Below are 19716 nucleotides of genomic sequence, written 5' to 3'. Positions count from 1 at the left end.
GGTCTCAAGTGTGTGGGAATTTCTGGATTTTGGAAAGGTGTTTGTGGGACAAGGAACCACCTGGGGCCTTGTGGTGGGTGAAGAACTAGAACTTCTCTGCATGTCCAGCTTGGTCAAAATCTACTTTTCAAAGTCATTTTTTGGGGTGGGTTGAGCAGTTTTTAGGTCTCAAGTGTGTGAGAGTTGCTGGATTTTGGGGAGTTGTGTGTGGGACAAGGAGCCACCTGAGGCCTTGTGGTGAGTGAAGGACTGGAAGTTCTGTGTGTGTCCAGCTTGGTCACAATCTCCTTTGCAAAGTCATTTTTTGGGGTGGGTTGAGCTGTTTTTAGGTCTGAAGTGTGTAGGAATTTCTGGATTTTGGAAAAATGTGTGTGGGACACAGGAACCACCTGGGGCCTTGTGGTGGGTGAAGGCCTGGAAGTTCTGTGTGTGTCCAGCTTGGTCACAATCTCCTTTGCATTTTTGCAAAATCTCCTTTGTCATTTTTGGGGTGGGTTGAGCAGGTTTTAGATCTTAGCCAAGTGTGTGGGAGTTTTTGGATTTTGAGGAGGTGTCTGGGGGACACAGGAACCACCTGAGGCCTTGTGGTGGGTGAAGGACTAGAACTTCTCTACATGTCCAGCTTGGTCAAAATCTACTTTTCAAAGTCATTTTTGGGGTGGGTTGAGCAGTTTTTAGGTCTCAAGTGTGTGGGAATTTCTGGATTTTGGAAAAATGTCTGTGGGACACAGGAACCACCTGGGGCCTTGTGGTGGGTGAAGGCCTGGAAGTTCTGTGTGTGTCCAGCTTGGTCACAATCCTCTTTGCAAAGTCATTTTTTGGGGTGGGTTGAGCAGGTTTTAGATCTTAGCCAAGTGTGTGGGAGTTTTTGGATTTTGAGGAGGTGTCTGGGGGACACAGGAACCACCTGGGGCCTTGTGGTGGGTGAAGGCCTGGAAGTTCTGTGTGTGTGCAGCTTGGTCACAATCTCCTTTGCATTTTTGCAAAATCTCCTTTGTCATTTTTGGGGTGGGTTGAGCAGTTTTTAGGTCTCAAGTGTGTAGGAATTTCTGGATTTTGGGGAGGTGTCTGTGGGACACAGGAACCACCTGGATCTTGGGTGGGACAGCCTGGAGATGCTCTGCGAATTCTGCACTTCTGGGAGTGCTTGTGAAGCTTCATCTTCTGATCTGTTCTGGAACATTCCCAGCTGGGAAATAAATTGGGGTTTGGAGCTCTCCTGGAGGAACATTCCCAGCTGGGAAATAAATTGGGGTTTGGAGCTCTCCATTCCCAGCTGGGATTGGATTTTCCCAGCGTCAGGACCTGGCTGTGACCTTTCCACTCTTGGTGTTGCTCAATTTGGGGGCATTCAGTGTCTGGGTTGGTGTCACTGAGGTTCTGGAATCCCTTCATCCTTAATTTTTTGGGTGCTGAAGGAACTTTGGGGGTTGGAAATGCAGCAGGACCTCGTTGGGGTGAGCCCTGCACCCCTAAATCAGCTCCAAGCTCTCAGGTCTGATTTTTGGGATATTTCCCAGAAGTTTGCATGGAATTACCCTGGTGTGACCATTCAGATTAACCCTTTAAACCATCTAATTCCTGCTGCAGTCCTTCCCATCACCTCCTTTCACTGAATTCCTCATGCTGAGAAATGCTGGGGCTTTGTCAAAGGGTTATTTTTTAGATGCTGCTTTGTTTTGTAGTTCTGAAATTCAGTGAGAAGTTGTCCCTTGGGAATCTGTCAGTGAAGTTTTCTTATTAAGAGAAATAAAACTAAAGAGGATTTTAACAGTGGCAAACTGAACAATCAGAGCTGGCTGTCACTGAATTCATGAGGAGGAAGAAATTGAAAAAATCAGGAGAATGAAGGGGATGGAAAACCAATCCCATGGTTGGGGGAGAGAATTCCTGAGTTTCTGATACAGACATTGAGCAGTTCATCACAATTTTTTTCTAGTAATCTTGAAGGGTTTATTTGGGAATGGCCCAGCCCAGGTGAAACTTTGGGAAGGTGAACACAGCAAATTCTCAGCATGACAAATCCATTTTGTAACCTTTGGTCTGCTCTATTTGTGTGTGTGTGTGCTCAAAACAAAAGCTAGAGAACAAAAATTTCTGTAAATGAGCATCTCATCCATCTCCTCCTTTTCTTTCACTTTCTTTAAAAGAGAAATTCCCCAACTCCCGGGATATGGAGATATCTTCCCTCAGCTTTATCTTCCCTGTTCTCTGCTTTATCTGTTCGTGTTTTAGGTGTTAATGAATCTCCACTAATGAGACTGAGCTGGGTTTGGGCCTCAGCATTGGGGGTGACAAACTTTCCTCTGGGGCCTTGGTTTTCCTGGGATTTGGGATTGTTTCTCTTTGTTTTCCTGGGATTGTTTCTCTTTGTTTTCCTGGGATTTGGGATTGTTTCTTCCCAAAATTTTGAATTCCAGGCTCCATTTTTATCTGATATGGGAAATAATCACTGGGTGTGGCAGCAGTGCCCACTCTGGGGGTACAAAAGGGGTGATCTGAGGGGGGTTTGACCATGGGAGGAGGAATTTGCTGTGGGAATGGGATTTTTCCTTTGAGGAAGAGCTCCCAGGTGGTTAATTCCAAATATTGGATGGTCTTGGCTTTGTGTGTGTGGTTGTTACAGGTGTGTGTGTGGTCAGGGGGGTTTTTACAGAGGAAAATCAGGAATTTGAGCATTTTCCTTCACTCCCACATGCCTCTGGGACATAAAACCTCATTGAGTTCCTCATCCTGAGGTGAATTTTCCTTTTTTTTGGAGCTGCTTTTGTACAGGCATCACCTTTGGGTGTAGGGAAGGAACCCAAGGGTGGTGGTGGCACCTGGGGACTTCATTCGGCCAAACTTTTCCTGTCAGGAGCTGGGAGTTGAATCCATGCGCTCTCCCTTCCTTCACTGAATTGATTCCTGATTTGGAATCCTCTGGGCCTGTGAAAAGCGGCAAAGCAAAGTTTGGAGCTGCAAAAAAAATGGAAGGATGTCAGATTCTGCTTTGGTGCTGCTGACTGTGCTTCACCAGGGTTATTGGGGTGGTGTTCAAGGGGTCCCAGGATGAGGGAGGAGATGAGAATCTTGACTCCATGTTTCAGAAGGCTGATTTATTATTTTATGATATATGTATTACATTCAAAGAAAATTATATATTAAAACTATGCTAAAGAATAGAAGAAAATATGTCATCAGAAGGAAGGGAAGGAAATTTCAAGGAAAGGAAATTTCAAGGAAATTTCAAGGAAAGGAAAGGAAATTTCAAGGAAAGGAAAGGAAAGGAAATTTCAAGGAAAGGAAATTTCAAGGAAAGGAAAGGAAATTTCAAGGAAAGGAAAGGAAAGGAAATTTCAAGGAAAGGAAAGGAAAGGAAATTTCAAGGAAAGGAAAGGAAAGGAAATTTCAAGGAAAGGAAATTTCAAGGAAATTTCAAGGAAAGGAAAGGAAAGGAAATTTCAAGGAAAGGAAATTTCAAGGAAATTTCAAGGAAATTTCAAGGAAAGGAAAGGAAAGGAAAGGAAAGGAAAGGAAAGGAAAGGAAAGGAAAGGAAAGGAAAGGAAAGGAAAGGAAAGGAAAGGAAAGGAAAGGAAAGGAATAAAATCTTGTGACTCCTCACAGCCTCAACACAGGTGGCTGTCATTGGTCATCAAGTAAAAACAATTCACATGCTGGGTAAACAATTCTCCAAATCACATTCCAAACCAGCAAAACATGGAGAAGATGAAGCTTCTCAGCTTCTCAGGAGGAAAGATCCTAATGAAAGGATTTTTCATTATGTCTGTGGCAGGTTATGGACTTGGAAAATGGGAAAATAATCCCTCAGAGGGTGTTTTCCATGAATTCATAGCTCTGTCACCTCACCACACACACAGGAGAGCACCAAAGCATCCTGTGGGGACAATCCCAGCCCCATCCCTGCTCCAGCACGGTGGGAAGGGAGGAAAAAAGGGGCTTAAAAAGGAAATTCCTATAAAGAACTTAAAGGGCATTAGAGGAGTGTTAGTGCTGAGGAGAAGCTGGAATATTTTTGGGATCAGCAAAACTGGGAAGCATTTTCCTTGTAGTTGGGGATGCACCAGGGATTCCCCAGGGGTTAATTCCAAATATTGGATGGTTTTGGCTTTGTGTGTGTCCAGTGTGGGTGGATTCTCCCCATGGATTCTCCCCATGGATTCTCCCCATGGATTCTCCCATTCCCCCTGCAGGGCTCCAGCTGAGCCCTCTGTTTGCCATGGGAAGGGGGCTGGTGTCACCTCAGTGTCACCCTCTCCTTTGGGGCACCGAATTTGGAATAAAATTGGGATTTTCTTCCCTGTAATCCAGTGCTGGGCAGAGGTGGAATGGAAATTGGGGTTCTTTCAGTGGTTCAGCGTGTGGAATGTGGAATTTTAGGGCTGTGCTTCCCCAGGAGCCTCATCCTGTGCCGTGAGCCATCAGGGAATGGAGTATTTTTTTTGGCTGAGAAATGTGCTGTAGGTTTGGGTGCGGAGAAAACCAAATCCCATCGAGTTCCTGTGGCAAAATCCCCCTTTTGCCCTTTATTGGTGTGCTGGAATTCAGCCTGGAAATCAGGATTGTGCCAGGGCTGAGGGACCCCCAGGTTCCCCCACCCTGAACCCTCCTTTGTGCCTTGAGAGGGCTGGAAATGGGGAGGGTGGAGCTGGGAGCTTTCTTCAGTGCTGGCCTCCACCCCATGGATTTCATGTTTGTTGGCACCCAGGTTGCTCCATAAATTTTTCTCCATGTTCCAACTAAATGACTTGGCTTTCAAACCCTCGACTTGCATCCCCCTCTCCTTTCTCCCTCTCGTTCTGTGCTTGGTTTTCCCCCTTGAGATCACTCCCTGCCTTTTTTCATGGAGTTGTTTTCTTTCCCTGGCACACTGGGCTGGGTTTTTGAGGGCTCTGAGGTCACCTTGGAGGGTGGCAGGTGGAGTTTTAATCAAACAGGCTCTGTGATTGGTGTCATTTAGCAGAATGGAAAAAAATACCAAAAAATCAACTTTTTCCAGAGGTATTTCTGTAGTGGAATGGAGGGAAAACTGTGTCCCTAGCTGGCATTTCCTAGAAAACACTCAGGTGTGTAAACTGAGCAGGATATTTGTTTCCAAAGCTGTTGTTTTTGTGGAATAAAAACATTGAGGTTTCTGAGCTCCCAGTTGCCATTTTTCTCGCCACATCCACCAAGCCAGCTGCTGAAAGAATTGCTCCTTTTGCTGTTCTGTCTCTGTATGTGCTGTTTTCTTTGCTTTGTAGTAACTCAGGTTGGTGTGTCCCAGGGACATAATTTGTGTCCAGACCCTGGGATTCCTGAGAGAGGCAAAAGGATAGGCAACGATTTTAGGTAAGAATATTTTCTGTTTTATTCTGTGCATGAGCTCCTGGGTGTGCTCCTGGTGTGGGGGGCTCTGTTTGCTCTGTCCCCCTCCCAAAATCCTGCCCAGTTTTGGGGAACACGTGTGTAAAACCCTTCCTGTGTGTGCTGTTCCACCAAGATCTCTCGGAGTGTTTTTATCCTTTCCCAATCCAGGTTTTGTGCTGTCATCCCTCCCCTGGAAAAAACTGAAACAGCCAAAAGAAAGAAATCACTTTTCAAATTAGCTCAAACCCCAGCATGGCCCTGCCCTTAGAGAATTTGAGGTGGCTGAGGTTCCTCGTCATTGAGTCTGTGTGGTGCCGGCTAATTGGGGTTTAGGAAGTTTAAACCAGAGCTGTTCCTTTCCAGTTCCCAGTTTTGCTTGGCAGGGATGCCCCAGCTGCTGGTGGCCATGGGGAATCAATATTTCATCTGATTCTCCCGCCCAGGGCTGTTTTGCTCATGGAAAGTGTCTCTCAATCAAATCCCAGACTGTAAAATCCTCCTCAAGTCCAAGCAGAGGAAAGGGAATCCCAGCAGCCCCTAAATTCTATGAGCTCAATTCCCGGCTGCTGATGGTGTTACCCCAGTGAACAAAGTTCAGGATCCAAACCACAGAACAAAGAGCAGAACTCTCAGCAGTTGATAGAGATTTTTATTTCACTTTATGAGAATTCTGAATGTGTCCTCTCTCAGAGCCATGGGTGAAATTCCCACTGAAATATCGCTAAAATTTGGGATTCCAGGAGCTGTTTTGCTCATGGAAAGTGTCTCTCAGTTAAATCCCAGTCTATCAAATTCTCCTCAAATCCAGCAAAGGAGAGAGGGCAGAAGAAAGGGAATCCCATAAACTCCCTAAATTCCACGGGATGAATTCCCAGCTGCTGATTGTGTTACCCCAGTGAACAAAGTTCAGGATCCAAACCACAGAACAAAGAGCAGAACTCTCAGCAGTTGATAAAGATTTTTATTTCACTTTATGAGAATTCTGAATTCCTCCTCCTCAGAGGAGGAGTGTCTTCTCTCAGAGCTGTGGGTGAAATTCCCACTGAAATATCACTAAAATTTGGGATTCCAGGAGCTGTTTTGCTCATGGAAAGTGTCTCTCAGTTAAATCCCAGTCTATCAAATTCTCCTCAAATCCAGCAAAGGAGAGAGGGAGGAAAGGGAATCCCAACAGTCCCTAAATTCCATGGGATGAATTCCCAGCTGCTGCAGGCTGGATTGTGCTACCCCAGTGAACAAAGCTCAGAATCCAAACCACCAAACAAAGAGCAGAACTCTCAGCAGTTGATAGAGATTTTTATTTCACTTTATGAGAATTCTGAATGTGTCCTCTCTCAGGGCTGTGGGTGAAATTCCCACTGAAATGTCGCTAAAATTTGGGATTCCAGGAGCTGTTTTGCTCATGGAAAGTGTCTCTCAGTTAAATCCCAGTCTATCAAATTCTCCTCAAATCCAGCAAAGGAGAGAGGGAGGAAAGGGAATCCCATAAACTCCCTAAATTCCACGGGATGAATTCCCAGCTGCTGATGGTGTTACCCCAGTGAACAAAGTTCAGGATCCAAACCACAGAACAAAGAGCAGAACTCTCAGCAGTTGATAGAGATTTTTATTTCACTTTATGAGAATTCTGAATGTGTCCTCTCCCAGGGCTGTGGGTGAAATTCCCATCAAATATCACTAAAATTTGGGATTCCAGGAGCTGTTTTGCTCATGGAAAGTGCCTCTCAGTTAAATCCCAGTCTATCAAATTCTCCTTAAATCCAGCAAAGGAGAGAGGGCAGAAGAAAGGGAATCCCATAAACTCCCTAAATTCCATGGGATGAATTCCCAGCTGCTGATTGTGTTACCCCAGTGAACAAAGTTCAGGATCCAAACCACAGAACAAAGAGCAGAACTCTCAGCAGTTGATAGAGATTTTTATTTCACTTTATGAGAATTCTGAATGTGTCCTCTCCCAGGGCTGTGGGTGAAATTCCCACTGAAATGTCGCTAAAATTTGGGATTCCAGGAGCTGTTTTGCTCATGGAAAGTGCCTCTCAGTTAAATCCCAGTCTATCAAATTCTCCTTAAATCCAGCAAAGGAGAGAAGGCAGAAGAAAGGGAATCCCATAAACTCCCTAAATTCCACGGGATGAATTCCCAGCTGCTGATGGTGTTACCCCAGTGAACAAAGCAGCTGGAACAGCAAAGCTCAGGATCCAAACCACCGAACAAAGAGCAGAACTCTCAGCAGTTGATAAAGATTTTTATTTCACTTTATGAGAATTCTGAATGTGTCCTCTCTCAGGGCTGTGGGTGAAATTCCCACTGAAATGTCACTAAAATTTGGGATTTGTGCATCAGCACCTGGGGCAAACCCAGCAGAGGGGAGGCAGAGCTGGTCCCTCCTCCCTTCCTGCTGCCTGCAGGGCCAGGGGATGGCTCTGGCCCCAGATCCTGGTGTGCAGGAGCTGGCTGATGTCCCCTGTGTCCCCTCTCCAGGCTGGGCTCCAGCATCCAGTTCTCCTGCAACGAGGGCTACGACCTGCAGGGCTCCAAGAGCATCACCTGCAAGAGAGTCAGCGACATCATCGTGGCCTGGAGCGACCACCGGCCCGTCTGCAGAGGTGAGGGGCTCAGCCTGGCTGGCTTTGGGGATTTTTGGGAATTTCCACCTCTTTCCTGTCCTTTTGCCATCACCCATCCTGCCCTTGGGTCAGATCTCAGAATGGTTTGGGTCGGAGGGACATTGAGGACCATCCTGCTCCTTCCACTGTCCCTCCAAGCTGGCCTTGGACACTCCCAGGGATCCAAGGGGAGTCTGGCTGAATTTTGGGATTTTTAGGAATTCTAGTTCCTTCCTGTCCCTTTTCCATCATCCATCCTGCCCTTGGGTCAAATCTCAGAATGGTTTGGGTCGGAGGGACATTGAGGACCATCCTGCTCCTTCCACTGGCCTTCCATGCTGGCCTTGGACACTCCCAGGGATTCAGGGGGAGTCTGAGGGGCTCAGCTTGGCTGGATTTTGGGATTTGTGGGAATTCCCAGCTCCTTCCTGTCCCTTTTCCATCACCCATCCTGCCCTCAGGTCGAATCTCAGAGTGGTTTGGGTTGGAGGGACGTTGAGGACCATCCTGCTCCTTCCACTGTCCCTCCAAGCTGGCCTTGGACACTCCCAGGGATCCAGGGGGAGTCTGGCTGAATTTTGGGATTTTTAGGAATTCTAGTTCCTTCCTGTCCCTTTTCCATCACCCATCCTGCCCTCAGGTCGAATCTCAGAGTGGTTTGGGTTGGAGGGACATTGAGGACCATCCTGCTCCTTCCACTGGCCTTGGAACCTCCCAGGGATTCAGGGGGAGTCTGAGGGGCTCATCTTGGCTGGATTTTGGGATTTGTGGGAATTCCCAGCTCCTTCCTGTCCCTTTTCCATCACCCATCCTGCCCTCAGGTCGAATCTCAGAGTGGTTTGGGTTGGAGGGATATTGAGGACCATCCTGCTCCTTCCACTTGTCTTGGACACTCCCAGGGATTCACGGGGAGTCTGAGGGGCTCAGCTTGGCTGGATTTTGGGATTTGTGGGAATTCCCAGCTCCTTCCTGTCCCTTTTCCATCACCCATCCTGCCCTTGGGTCAGATCTCAGAATGGTTTGGGTTGGAGGGATCCTGCTCCTTCTACTGTCCTTCCATGCTGGCCTTGGACACTCCCAGGGATCCAAGGGGAGTCTGGCTGAATTTTGGGATTTTTAGGAATTCTAGTTCCTTCCTGTCCCTTTTCCATCACCCATCCTGTCCCTGGGTCAAATAATCCCAGAATGGTTTGTGTTGGACCATCCTGCTCCTTCCATTGTCCCTTCATGCTGGCCTTGGATACTCCCAGGAATTCAGAGGGAATCTGAGGGGCTCAGCCTGTCTGGATTTGGGGATTTTTAGGAATTCCCAGCTCCTTCCTGTCCATTTCTCACCCATCCTGCCCTCAGGTCATCCTTTGGCCAGGTCAGAGAGTCCCAGAGGGGTTTGGGTTGGGAGGAACCTTAAGGAAAATGTTTTTCCATGGGCAGGGAGACCTTGGACACTTCCAAGGATGGGGCATCCAAATTTCTCTGGGAAATCTTTCCCAAATTTCTCTGGGAAATCTTTCCCAAATTTCTCTGGGAAATCTTCCTCAGGGCCTCCTCACCCTCACTTTAAAGCTTTTTTCAGCCCCTTTTTCTGTACCCTCTTCTCCCCTCACAGACAAATTTCCCAACTGTCCCTAAATTCCTTCCTTTCCCTCTCTCCAGAACATTCCTTTAATTCAGGGATGTCAAACCCGAGCAGGATCACCACTCTTCCTATCCCAGGTGTTTTCTCCCCTCTCCTCCTTCTCCTGTAAGAGGAAAGACTGGAATAAAACCTGGAAAAGCAGAGCTGGAGGGAGATTTTTAACTGGAAATGTGAAATTTTGGGGCTGTGCTTCCCCAGGAGCCTCATCCTGTGCCATGAGCCATCAGGGAATGGAATTTTTTCCCCATTTTTCTCATTTTTCCCATTTTGCCCTTGGCCATTTTGTTTTCATTCCCTCTCTGAAATGTCACATTGTGATATTTGTAATGCTAATAAAGAACGACTTGTAATATTTTTAATTGAATCCCTTTAAAGCTCTTAAAATCATAAATAGGTTTTTTTTTTTCCCCAGTTCTTTTTTTCTTTAATTTCATCTGCAGATTTTTTTCAAGGCTTTGGAAATCCCATGTAATTCTTGAAACAAGCCTGGAATAAATTGAATCAGTGTAAGAGGATATTTGGCATAAATATGTGACACTGTAAAGGAAATTTATGGTGTCCTCCTGCAAGAGATAAGAAAGGATTTGCCAGCATTATTCTGTTTCTCTGAATCAACTTAATTTTTTTAGCTGCTGACTTTGATATTTTGGGGTTTTTTTTTTTCTATTTAAAAAGTTTAATTTGTATTTCAGCTTTCTGCCAATATTCCTCCCAGTTTGTGCCTTTTTTTAAATTTGGTTTCTCTAAAATTCCAGAGTCAGTCCCACATTTTAACCCCTTGGGTTTCAATAATTTCTTAATCTCCAGTGAGAAAATTCTGGGGGAAAGTTCTCTTCCCACAGCTTGGCCAGGAGATGATTTTCTATATTTTACAAAGAAAAAAAAAACCATTGCAGACTCCAAAAATGCAAATACATCTCCAAAATGAAATCATACATTTAAATAAATAAATAAACCCCAACAATAAATTAATTTTGAGGCTCCATCACAGCAGAAGATATTTCCAGAACCAGGATGTTTTTCCTTCACCTTTTTTTGTGGAATATTTCAGCTAAATATTACATCAAAGGCATTCCACAGGCAAAATTTTCCCTGCTTAAGCACTTTTTCCAGTTTTTCCTTTACCTGAGATGTTTTGAAGATGCAGAGCTGAGTTTCCACCTTAGTTCTGAGCCCACAGAAGGAAACCAGCTGATAAATACTTAATAATGACCTAATAAATCCTGGCTGTGCAGAGTTTTGGGGGTTTGATGTGCAGGAAGAAAGGGAATGGGGTTTTTTGGGGACATCAGGAAGGAGTTGTGTCATTCCTGGCCTGGATGGGGAAGGGCTTTTGTGAGGGGAAAAGGAAGGAAAAAAGGAAATAAATCAATGTGAGCATAGAGAGTTGGGTGTTGGTCTGAGGGGAAGTGGGATCAGGGTTTGGTGGGAACAAGGATTGATGGAATTGGGGTTTGGTGGGATCAGGGTTTGTTGGGATCATGGGTTGATGGGATTGGGGTTTATTGGGATCATATTTGGGTATGATCAGGAGTTGTTGGGATCAGGTTTGGGTGAGATCAGGGGTTTTTGGAATCGGGGTTTGTTCGGATCAGGAATTATTGGGATCAGGTTTGGGTTGGTTCAGGAGTTGTTGGCATCAGGGTTTTATGGGTTTGGGGTTGTTGGGATCAGGGTTTGTTGGGATCATGGATTGTTGGGGAATTAGGGTTGGTGGGATCAGAGTTTGATGGGATCAGAGGTTGTTGGGATTAGATTTGGGTGAGATCAGGCATTGTTGGGATCAGGGTTTGATGGCATCAGGCATTGATGGGATCGGGTTTGGGTGAGATCAGGGATTGATGGGATCAGGGTTTGATGGGATCAGGGATTGTTGGCATCAGGATTTTATGGGATCAGAGGTTGTTGGGATCATGGATTGTTGGGGATCAGGTTTGGGTGAGATCAGGGATTGATGGGATCAGAGATTGTTGGCATGGGGGTTTGATGGGATCAGTGGTTGATGGGATTGGGGTTTGATGGGATCAAGGGTTTTTGGGATCAAGGGCTGATGGCCCCACTCCTCACTGAGAAACCCCTCATTTTCACCACCCGGGTGTAAAAAAGGAGCAGTGTAGGCCGCGAAAACACCAACTTCTCCATTTTTTCCCCCTCTTCCCTTTTCCACCTCCTCCCACCTCCACCCCAAGCTCATCGCTCCTCCTGCCCCCCCAGCAGTGCTGAGTGTCCCCGTTTGTGTCCCCAGCCAGGATGTGTGACACGTACCTGCGCGGGCCCAGCGGCGTCATCACGTCCCCCAACTACCCCGTGCAGTACGACAACAACGCCTACTGCGTGTGGGTCATCACCGCCCTCAACCCCGCCAAGGTGAGCTGGGGGCTTGGCCTGGACAGACGGACACTCGGGGGTCACCTCGTCACCCTGCACAACCCCTGAGTGAGGAACCACTGAGGGAGCTGGGGGGGCTTGGTCTGGATGGACAGACGGACACTCAGGGGTCACCTCATCACCCTGCACAACCCCTGAGTGAGGAACCACTCACGGAGCTGGGAGGGCTTGGTCTGGATGGACAGACGGACACTCAGGGGTCACCTCATCACCCTGCACAACCCCTGAGTGAGGAACCACTGAGGGAGCTGGGGGGGCTTGGTCTGGATGGACAGACGGACACTCAGGGGTCACCTCGTCAGCCTGCACAACACCTGAGGGAGCTGGGGGGGCTTGGCCTGGACAGACAGACACTCAGGGATGCCCTCATCACCCTCCACAGCTCCTGAAAGGTGCCTGTGCTTCTGGGCCTTCGGTTTGGGAAGGATCTTGGGATTTCTGAGCCCATCCAGAGGGGCTGGGAACACAAACCCTGTGAGGAACCACTGAGGGAACTGGGGGGGCTTGGCCTGGACAGACGGACACTTGGGGGTCACCTCGTCACCCTGCACAACCCTTGAGTGAGGAACCACTGAGGGAACTGGGGGGGGCTTGGCCTGGACAGACGGACACTCAGGGGTGCCTTCATCACCCTCCACAGCTCCTGAAAGGTGCCTGTGCTTCTGGGCCTTCGGTTTGGGAAGGATTTTGGGATTTCTGAGCCCATCCAGAGGGGCTGGGAACACAAACCCTGTGAGGAACCACTGAGGGAACTGGGGGGGCTTGGTCTGGATGGACAGACAGACACTCGGGGGTCACCTCGTCACCCTGCACAACCCCTGAGTGAGGAACCACTGAGGGAGCTGGGGGGGCTTGGCCTGGTTGGACAGACGGACACTCGGGGGTCACCTCGTCACCCTGCACAACCCCTGAGTGAGGAACCACTGAGGGAGCTGGGGGGGCTTGGTCTGGATGGACAGACGGACACTCAGGGATGCCCTCATCACCCTCCACAGCTCCTGAAAGGTGCCTGTGCTTCTGGGCCTTCGGTTTGGGAAGGATTTTGGGATTTCTGAGCCCATCCAGAGGGGCTGGGAACACAAACCCTGTGAGGAACCACTGAGGGAACTGGGGGGGCTTGGCCTGGACAGACGGACACTCAGGGGTCACCTCGTCACCCTGCACAACCCCTGAGTGAGGAACCACTGAGGGAGCTGGGGGGGCTTGGCCTGGACAGACGGACACTCAGGGATGCCCTCATCACCCTCCACAGCTCCTGAAAGGTGCCTGTGCTTCTGGGCCTTCGGTTTGGGAAGGATTTTGGGATTTCTGAGCCCATCCAGAGGGGCTGGGAACACAAACCCTGTGAGGAACCACTGAGGGAACTGGGGGGGCTTGGCCTGGACAGACGGACACTCAGGGGTCACCTCGTCACCCTGCACAACCCCTGAGTGAGGAACCACTGAGGGAGCTGGGGGGGCTTGGCCTGGACAGACGGACACTCAGGGATGCCCTCATCACCCTCCACAGCTCCTGAAAGGTGCCTGTGCTTCTGGGCCTTTGGTTTGGGAAGGATTTTGGGATTTCTGAGCCCATCCAGAGGGACTGGGAACACAAAGCCTGTGAGGAACCAGAGGGAGCTGGGGGGGCTTGGCCTGGATGGACAGACGGACACTCGGGGGTCACCTCGTCACCCTGCACAACCCCTGAGTGAGGAACCACTGGGGGAGCTTGGCCTGGACAGACGGACACTCAGGGGTCACCTCGTCACCCTGCACAATCCCTGAGTGAGGAACCACTGAGGGAGCTTGGCCTGGACAGACGGACACTCGGGGGTCACCTCATCACCCTGCACAACCCCTGAGTGAGGAACCACTGAGGGAGCTTGGCCTGGACAGACGGACACTCAGGGATGCCCTCATCACCCTCCACAGCTCCTGAAAGGTGCCTGTGCTTCTGGGCCTTCGGTTTGGGAAGGATTTTGGGATTTCTGAGCCCATCCAGAGGGGCTGGGAACACAAACCCTGTGAGGAACCACTGAGGGAACTGGGGGGGCTTGGCCTGGACAGACGGACACTCGGGGGTCACCTCGTCACCCTGCACAACCCCTGAGTGAGGAACCACTGAGGGAACTGGGGGGGCTTGGTCTGGATGGACAGACAGACACTCGGGGGTCACCTCGTCACCCTGCACAACCCTGAGTGAGGAACCACTGAGGGAGCTGGGGGGGCTTGGTCTGGATGGACAGATGGACACTCAGGGGTCACCTCGTCAGCCTGCACAACACCTGAGGGAGCTGGGGGGGCTTGGCCTGGACAGACAGACACTCAGGGATGCCCTCATCACCCTCCACAGCTCCTGAAAGGTGCCTGTGCTTCTGGGCCTTTGGTTTGGGAAGGATTTTGGGATTTCTGAGCCCATCCAGAGGGGCTGGGAACACAAACCCTGTGAGGAACCACTGAGGGACAAAAGGAGGCTCAGGGGTCACCTCGTCACCCTCCAAAGCTCCTGAAAGGTGGCTCTGCTTCTGGACCCTCAGCTTGGAAAGAATTTTGGGACTTGAGCTGATCTAGAGGGGCTGGGAGCACAAACCCTGTGAGGAACCACTGAGGGAGGTGGAGATGTTTGTCCTGCACAAAAGGACACTCAGGGGTCACCTCATCACCCTCCAAAACCCCTGAAAGGTGCCTGTGCTTCTGGACCTTCGGTTTGGGAAGGATTTTGGGATTTCTGAGCCCATCCAGAGGGGCTGGGAACACAAACCCTGTGAGGAACCACTGAGGGACAAAAGGAGGCTCAGGGGTGCCCTCATCACTCTCTACAGCCCCTGAAAGGTGCCTGTGCTGCTGGGCCCTCAGTTTGCGAAGGATTTTGGGACTCCTGAGCTGATCAAGAGGGGCTGGGAGCACAAACCCTGTGAGGAGCCAGTGAAGGAGCTCAGCCTGGACAAAAGGAGACTCAGGGGTCACCTCATCACCCTCCACAACCCTTGAAAGGTGGCTGTGCTTCCAGACAATTCCAGGCACCTCCAAACTCATCCAGACACCTCCAGGCCCCTCCAAGCACATCCAGACACATCCAGAAACATCCAGACACTTCCAAACTCACCCAGACAATTCCAGACACCTCCAGGCCCATCCAAACACTTCCGAACACATCCAGATGCTTCCAAACACATCCAGACACATCCAGGAACATCCAGACACCTCCAAACATATCCATGCACATCCAGATACATCCAAACAAATACAGACAATTCCTGACACTTCCAAACTCATCCAGACATTTCCAAACTCACCCAGACAATTCCAGACACCTCCAGGCCCATCCAAACACTTCCGAACACATCCAGATACTTCCAAACACATCCAGATACATCCAAGCACATCCAGGAACATCCAGACACCTCCAAACATATCCATGCACATCCAGATACATCCAAACAAATACAGACAATTCCTGACACCTCCAAACTCATCCAGACACCTCCAAACACATCCAGACATTTCCAAACTCACCCAGACAATTCCAGACACCTCCAGGCCCATCCAAACACTTCCGAACACATCCAGATATTTCCAAACACATCCAGACAATTCCAGACACCTCCAGGCCCATCCAAACACATCCAGATGCTTCCAAACAGATCCAGACACATCCAGGCACATCCAGGAACATCCAGACACTCCAAACATATCCATGCACATCCAGATAATCCAAACAAATACAGACAATTCCTGACACCTCCAAAGTCATCCAGATACATCCAAACAAATACAGACAATTCCTGACACCTCCAAACACATCCAGACACCTCCAGGCCCATCCGGACACTTTCGAACACATCCAGACCCCTCCAAACAAATCCAGACATTTCCAGACACATCCAGATGCTTCCAAATACTTCCAAACACATCCAGACACATTCAAGCACGTCCAGAAAGATCCAGACAAATCCAGACACCTCCAAACATATCCATGCACATCCAGATACATCCAAACAAATGCGGACAATTCCTGACACTTCCAAACACATCCAGACACCTCCAGGCCCATCCAGATACTTCCAGACATTTCCAGTCTCATCCAGATGCTTCCAAACTCATGCAGATACTTCCAGACATGTCCAAACTCACCCAGACACTTCCAAACTCATCCAGACCCCTCCAAACTCATCCAGACACATCCAGACCCCTCCACTATCCCAGGTTGCTCCAAGCCCTTTCCACCTTGGGATCCAGAGGGAAACCTTTTCCAGCCCCTCCTCACCCTCACATTTGGGTTTTTTCAGCCCCCCAGGCTCAGTTTCTGTCCCCACACAGACTCTTCCCTGTGTTTTCCCAGCTGTCCTGGAATCCCTGCCCTTCCCTCCCTGCTGAAGGCTCGTTTAGTTCAGGGTTGTAATTAAAAGTGAGTGTAATTATTTGCAATCGAAGCCCCTTTGATATCTGGTGTGGGGAGGTGCCCAGCTCATCAGGGCAGGGAGGGCTGTGCCAGGAATGCTGATTTTTCCCAATTTTTTCCCCTTTATCCAGCAGGATTTCAGCCCCCAAGGGCAGAGGAGTGAGGTTTGGGTCTATCTCATGCTATTTATGCAGCATTGTGAATTTATTGACATTTTTGCACTGGTTTAAATTTAAATATGAGCCCTGGCTCTCCTTGTAATGGGGTGAGACTGGAAAAAGCTGTGAGGGCACCAAACACTCAATTCCCATTGCCAGGGGAAAATGGACAGGGATTGATCATTCCCAGGCCAGGGCAGTCATGTCTGTACAAAAATGAGATTGAAATTGGTCAAATCCATCCATTTTCAGATTTCCCAACAAGGAACTGCAGGTTCTGCTCTGTCATCCACAGAAATACGGAAATTTGTCAGCTGTGAGAGGAGATCCCTTTGCCTTTGCCTTTGAAATGATAAATAGCTTTAATTAATTCAATTAATGTCAATTTTTGAAGGATTTTTTTGAGGTGTTTCAGTGTCATTTACAGGGAGGGAAAACCTAAAGCAGGGAAGAAAAGCACCAAATCCTTTGGGAAGGCCACAGCTCTCCCTGCTTTCGTAAATCCTAAAGGAGATTGGAATTGGTCAAATCCATTCATTTTAAGATTTCCCAGCTTGGATCAGAGATTCCACAGCACAAGGAGCTGCAGGTTCTGCTCTGTCATCCACAGAAATATGGAAATTTGTCAGCTGTGAGAGGAGATCCCATTGCCTTTGCCTTTGAAATGATAAAGAGCTTTAATTAATTCAATTAATGCCAATTTTTGAAGAGATTTTTTTTTGTTTTGTTTTCGCTGTTTCATGGTGGAAACTTTAATTTCCAGGTTGGGAGAAGCTCTCCTGGAGCAGGGAGGGATGGGGGGAAAGCACCAAATCCTTTGGGAAGGTCACAGCTCTCTCCCTGCTTGTCCCTCAGGGATGATCCCAGCATTTCCTGCCTGAGGGAAGGATTTGGGATGAATTACTTCCAATAATTCCCATAAAATACTTTAAAATAATATTTTTAATCATTTTTTGTAGTCTTTTCATGGACTCCAGTTTTTGGATCAGCTCCTGTTTGATGGAGCTTTGGAAGAAGCAGGGAGCTGAATTTAGGAATTATTTGCAAGTCTTCTGCTCTATATTTGGCAAAAAAAAAAAGATCCTGAGCCCCAAAATCCCCTCCAAATTTGCAATTTTCCCCTCAAAATTGGGAATTTTGCATCCACAGGGCTGAGGCCTCCTCACTGACAAATTGGGATTTTTTTCCTCTGCAGAGTGGGAACATCAAAACCTCTTTGGGGAATATTCAGGTTTTTTTTTTAGCTGGGCCCTGGTGCTTTGGGAATTAATTCCAACCACAGTGGGGAAAAGAAATCTCTGGGGAGCTGAGAAATGCATATGATAATTGGGGAATTTGCATAAAACCTATTTCTGGCCTTTTTTTTTGGACATAATGGATGTTGCTGGTTGAGGTTTCTCCTGGGGTTATTCCCAAAAAAAGCCACGTCCAAGCTGATGGAGGGAGAAGGGGATGATTTATCCCAAAAGGAGAGGGAAATTCTGGAGCCTGAGGGAAAGGGAAATGAGGAATGAGCTTGGAAAGCTTCAGGTTGGAGCTGCTGGAGTGAATTATTGTGGATTTTTCTCCTCAAAATGTGACTGAACTTCCAATCACTTTGGAATCAGGAGTTTCATCCCATTTTCCCATTTTCCTGCCTTTGCTGTCACTTTAGAGGTTCCAGGTTTGGGCGTTCTGTGGCTCTCTGGCTTTTTAACAAATCAGTAAATAATTAAATTAAATTAATTGCATTTCCAGCTTTCAGAGGAAAAAAAAACCCCAGGAAAATGGGTAAATAAGTACAATTAAAAAAAAAAAAAAACCAAACAGGAAATGGGGAAATAAATACAATATTCAAAACAAAAATCAAACCGGGAAAATGGGTAAATAAATACAATGGGTAAATTAATACATTATTAAAAAAAACAAATCAGGAAATGGGTAAATAAATACAATATTAAAAAAACAGGAAAATGGGTAAATAAATACAATGGGTAAATAAGTACAATATTAAAAAAAACAGGAAAATGGGTAAATAAATACAATATTAAAAAAAACCAGGAAAATGGGTAAATAAATACAATATTTAAAAAACCCCAGGAAAATGGATAAATAAACACAATATTAAAAAACAAAACAGGAAAATGGATAAATAAATACAATGTTAAAAAAACCCAACAGGAAAATGGGTAAATAAATACAATTTAAAGAAAAAAAACAGGAAAATGGGTAAATAAATACAATATTAAAAAAAACCAGGAAAATGGGTAAATAAATACAATATTAAAAAAAAACAGGAAAATGGGTAAATAAATACAATATTAAAAAAACCCCAGGAAAATGGATAAATAAACACAATATTAAAAAAACAAAACAGGAAAATGGGTAAATAAATACAATATTAAAAAAAACCAGGAAAATGGGTAAATAAATACAATATATATATAAAAAAGGAAAATGGGTAAACAAATACAATATTTAAAAAAACAGGAAAATGGATAAATAAATACAATATTAAAAAAAAAAACTAAATAGGAAAATGGGTAAATAAATACAATATATAAAAAAAGGAAAATGCGTAAACAAATACAATATTTAAAAAACAGGAAAATGGATAAATAAATACAATGTTCAAAAAAAAACCAACAGGAAAATGGGTAAATAAATACAATATTTAAAAAAAAGGAAAATGGGTAAATAAATACGATATTAAAGAAAAAACAACAGGAAAATGGGTAAATAAATACAATATTTTAAAAAAACCAGGAAAATGGGTAAATAAATACAATATTAAAAAAAAAACAAACCAGGAAAATGGGTAAATAAATACAATATTCAAAACAAAAATCAAACCGGGAAAATGGGTAAATAAATACAATGGGTAAATAAATACAATATTAAAAAAAAAAAAAAAACCAGGAAAATGGGTAAATAAATACAATGGGTAAATAAATACAATATTAAAAAAAAAAAAAACAAACCAGGAAAATGGGTAAATAAATACAATATTAAAAAAAAACAGGAAAATGGGTAAATAAATACAATATTAAAAAAAACCAGGAAAATGGGTAAATAAATACAATATTAAAAAAACCCCAGGAAAATGGATAAATAAACACAATATTAAAAAAACAAAACAGGAAAATGGGTAAATAAATACAATATATATATAAAAAAGGAAATAGGGTAAATAAATACAATATTAAAAAAAAAACA

General features: G+C 46.3%; 1 protein-coding gene across 2 annotated transcripts in view; it reads left to right on the top strand.

Annotated features, from left to right (window-relative positions):
* CSMD2 (CUB and Sushi multiple domains 2) overlaps window positions 1–19716 on the top strand; it is a 347705-nt gene that overhangs the window by 161170 nt on the left and 166819 nt on the right. Inside the window, exons 9-11 of one of the 2 annotated variants that reach the window (XM_064731593.1) lie at window positions 5245–5332; window positions 7832–7956; window positions 11838–11959. The exons of the other annotated variant lie outside the window; for it this stretch is intronic. Of the exons in view, the coding sequence (XP_064587663.1) occupies window positions 5245–5332; window positions 7832–7956; window positions 11838–11959 (335 nt within the window). The remainder of the gene's footprint in view (window positions 1–5244; window positions 5333–7831; window positions 7957–11837; window positions 11960–19716) is intronic. 2 annotated transcript variants of the gene reach the window in all.

This window comes from Zonotrichia leucophrys, chromosome 23, assembly GCF_028769735.1.
Source record: "Zonotrichia leucophrys gambelii isolate GWCS_2022_RI chromosome 23, RI_Zleu_2.0, whole genome shotgun sequence".
Lineage (NCBI taxonomy): Eukaryota > Metazoa > Chordata > Aves > Passeriformes > Passerellidae > Zonotrichia > Zonotrichia leucophrys.
This window is presented reverse-complemented; position numbering and strand designations above follow the sequence as displayed.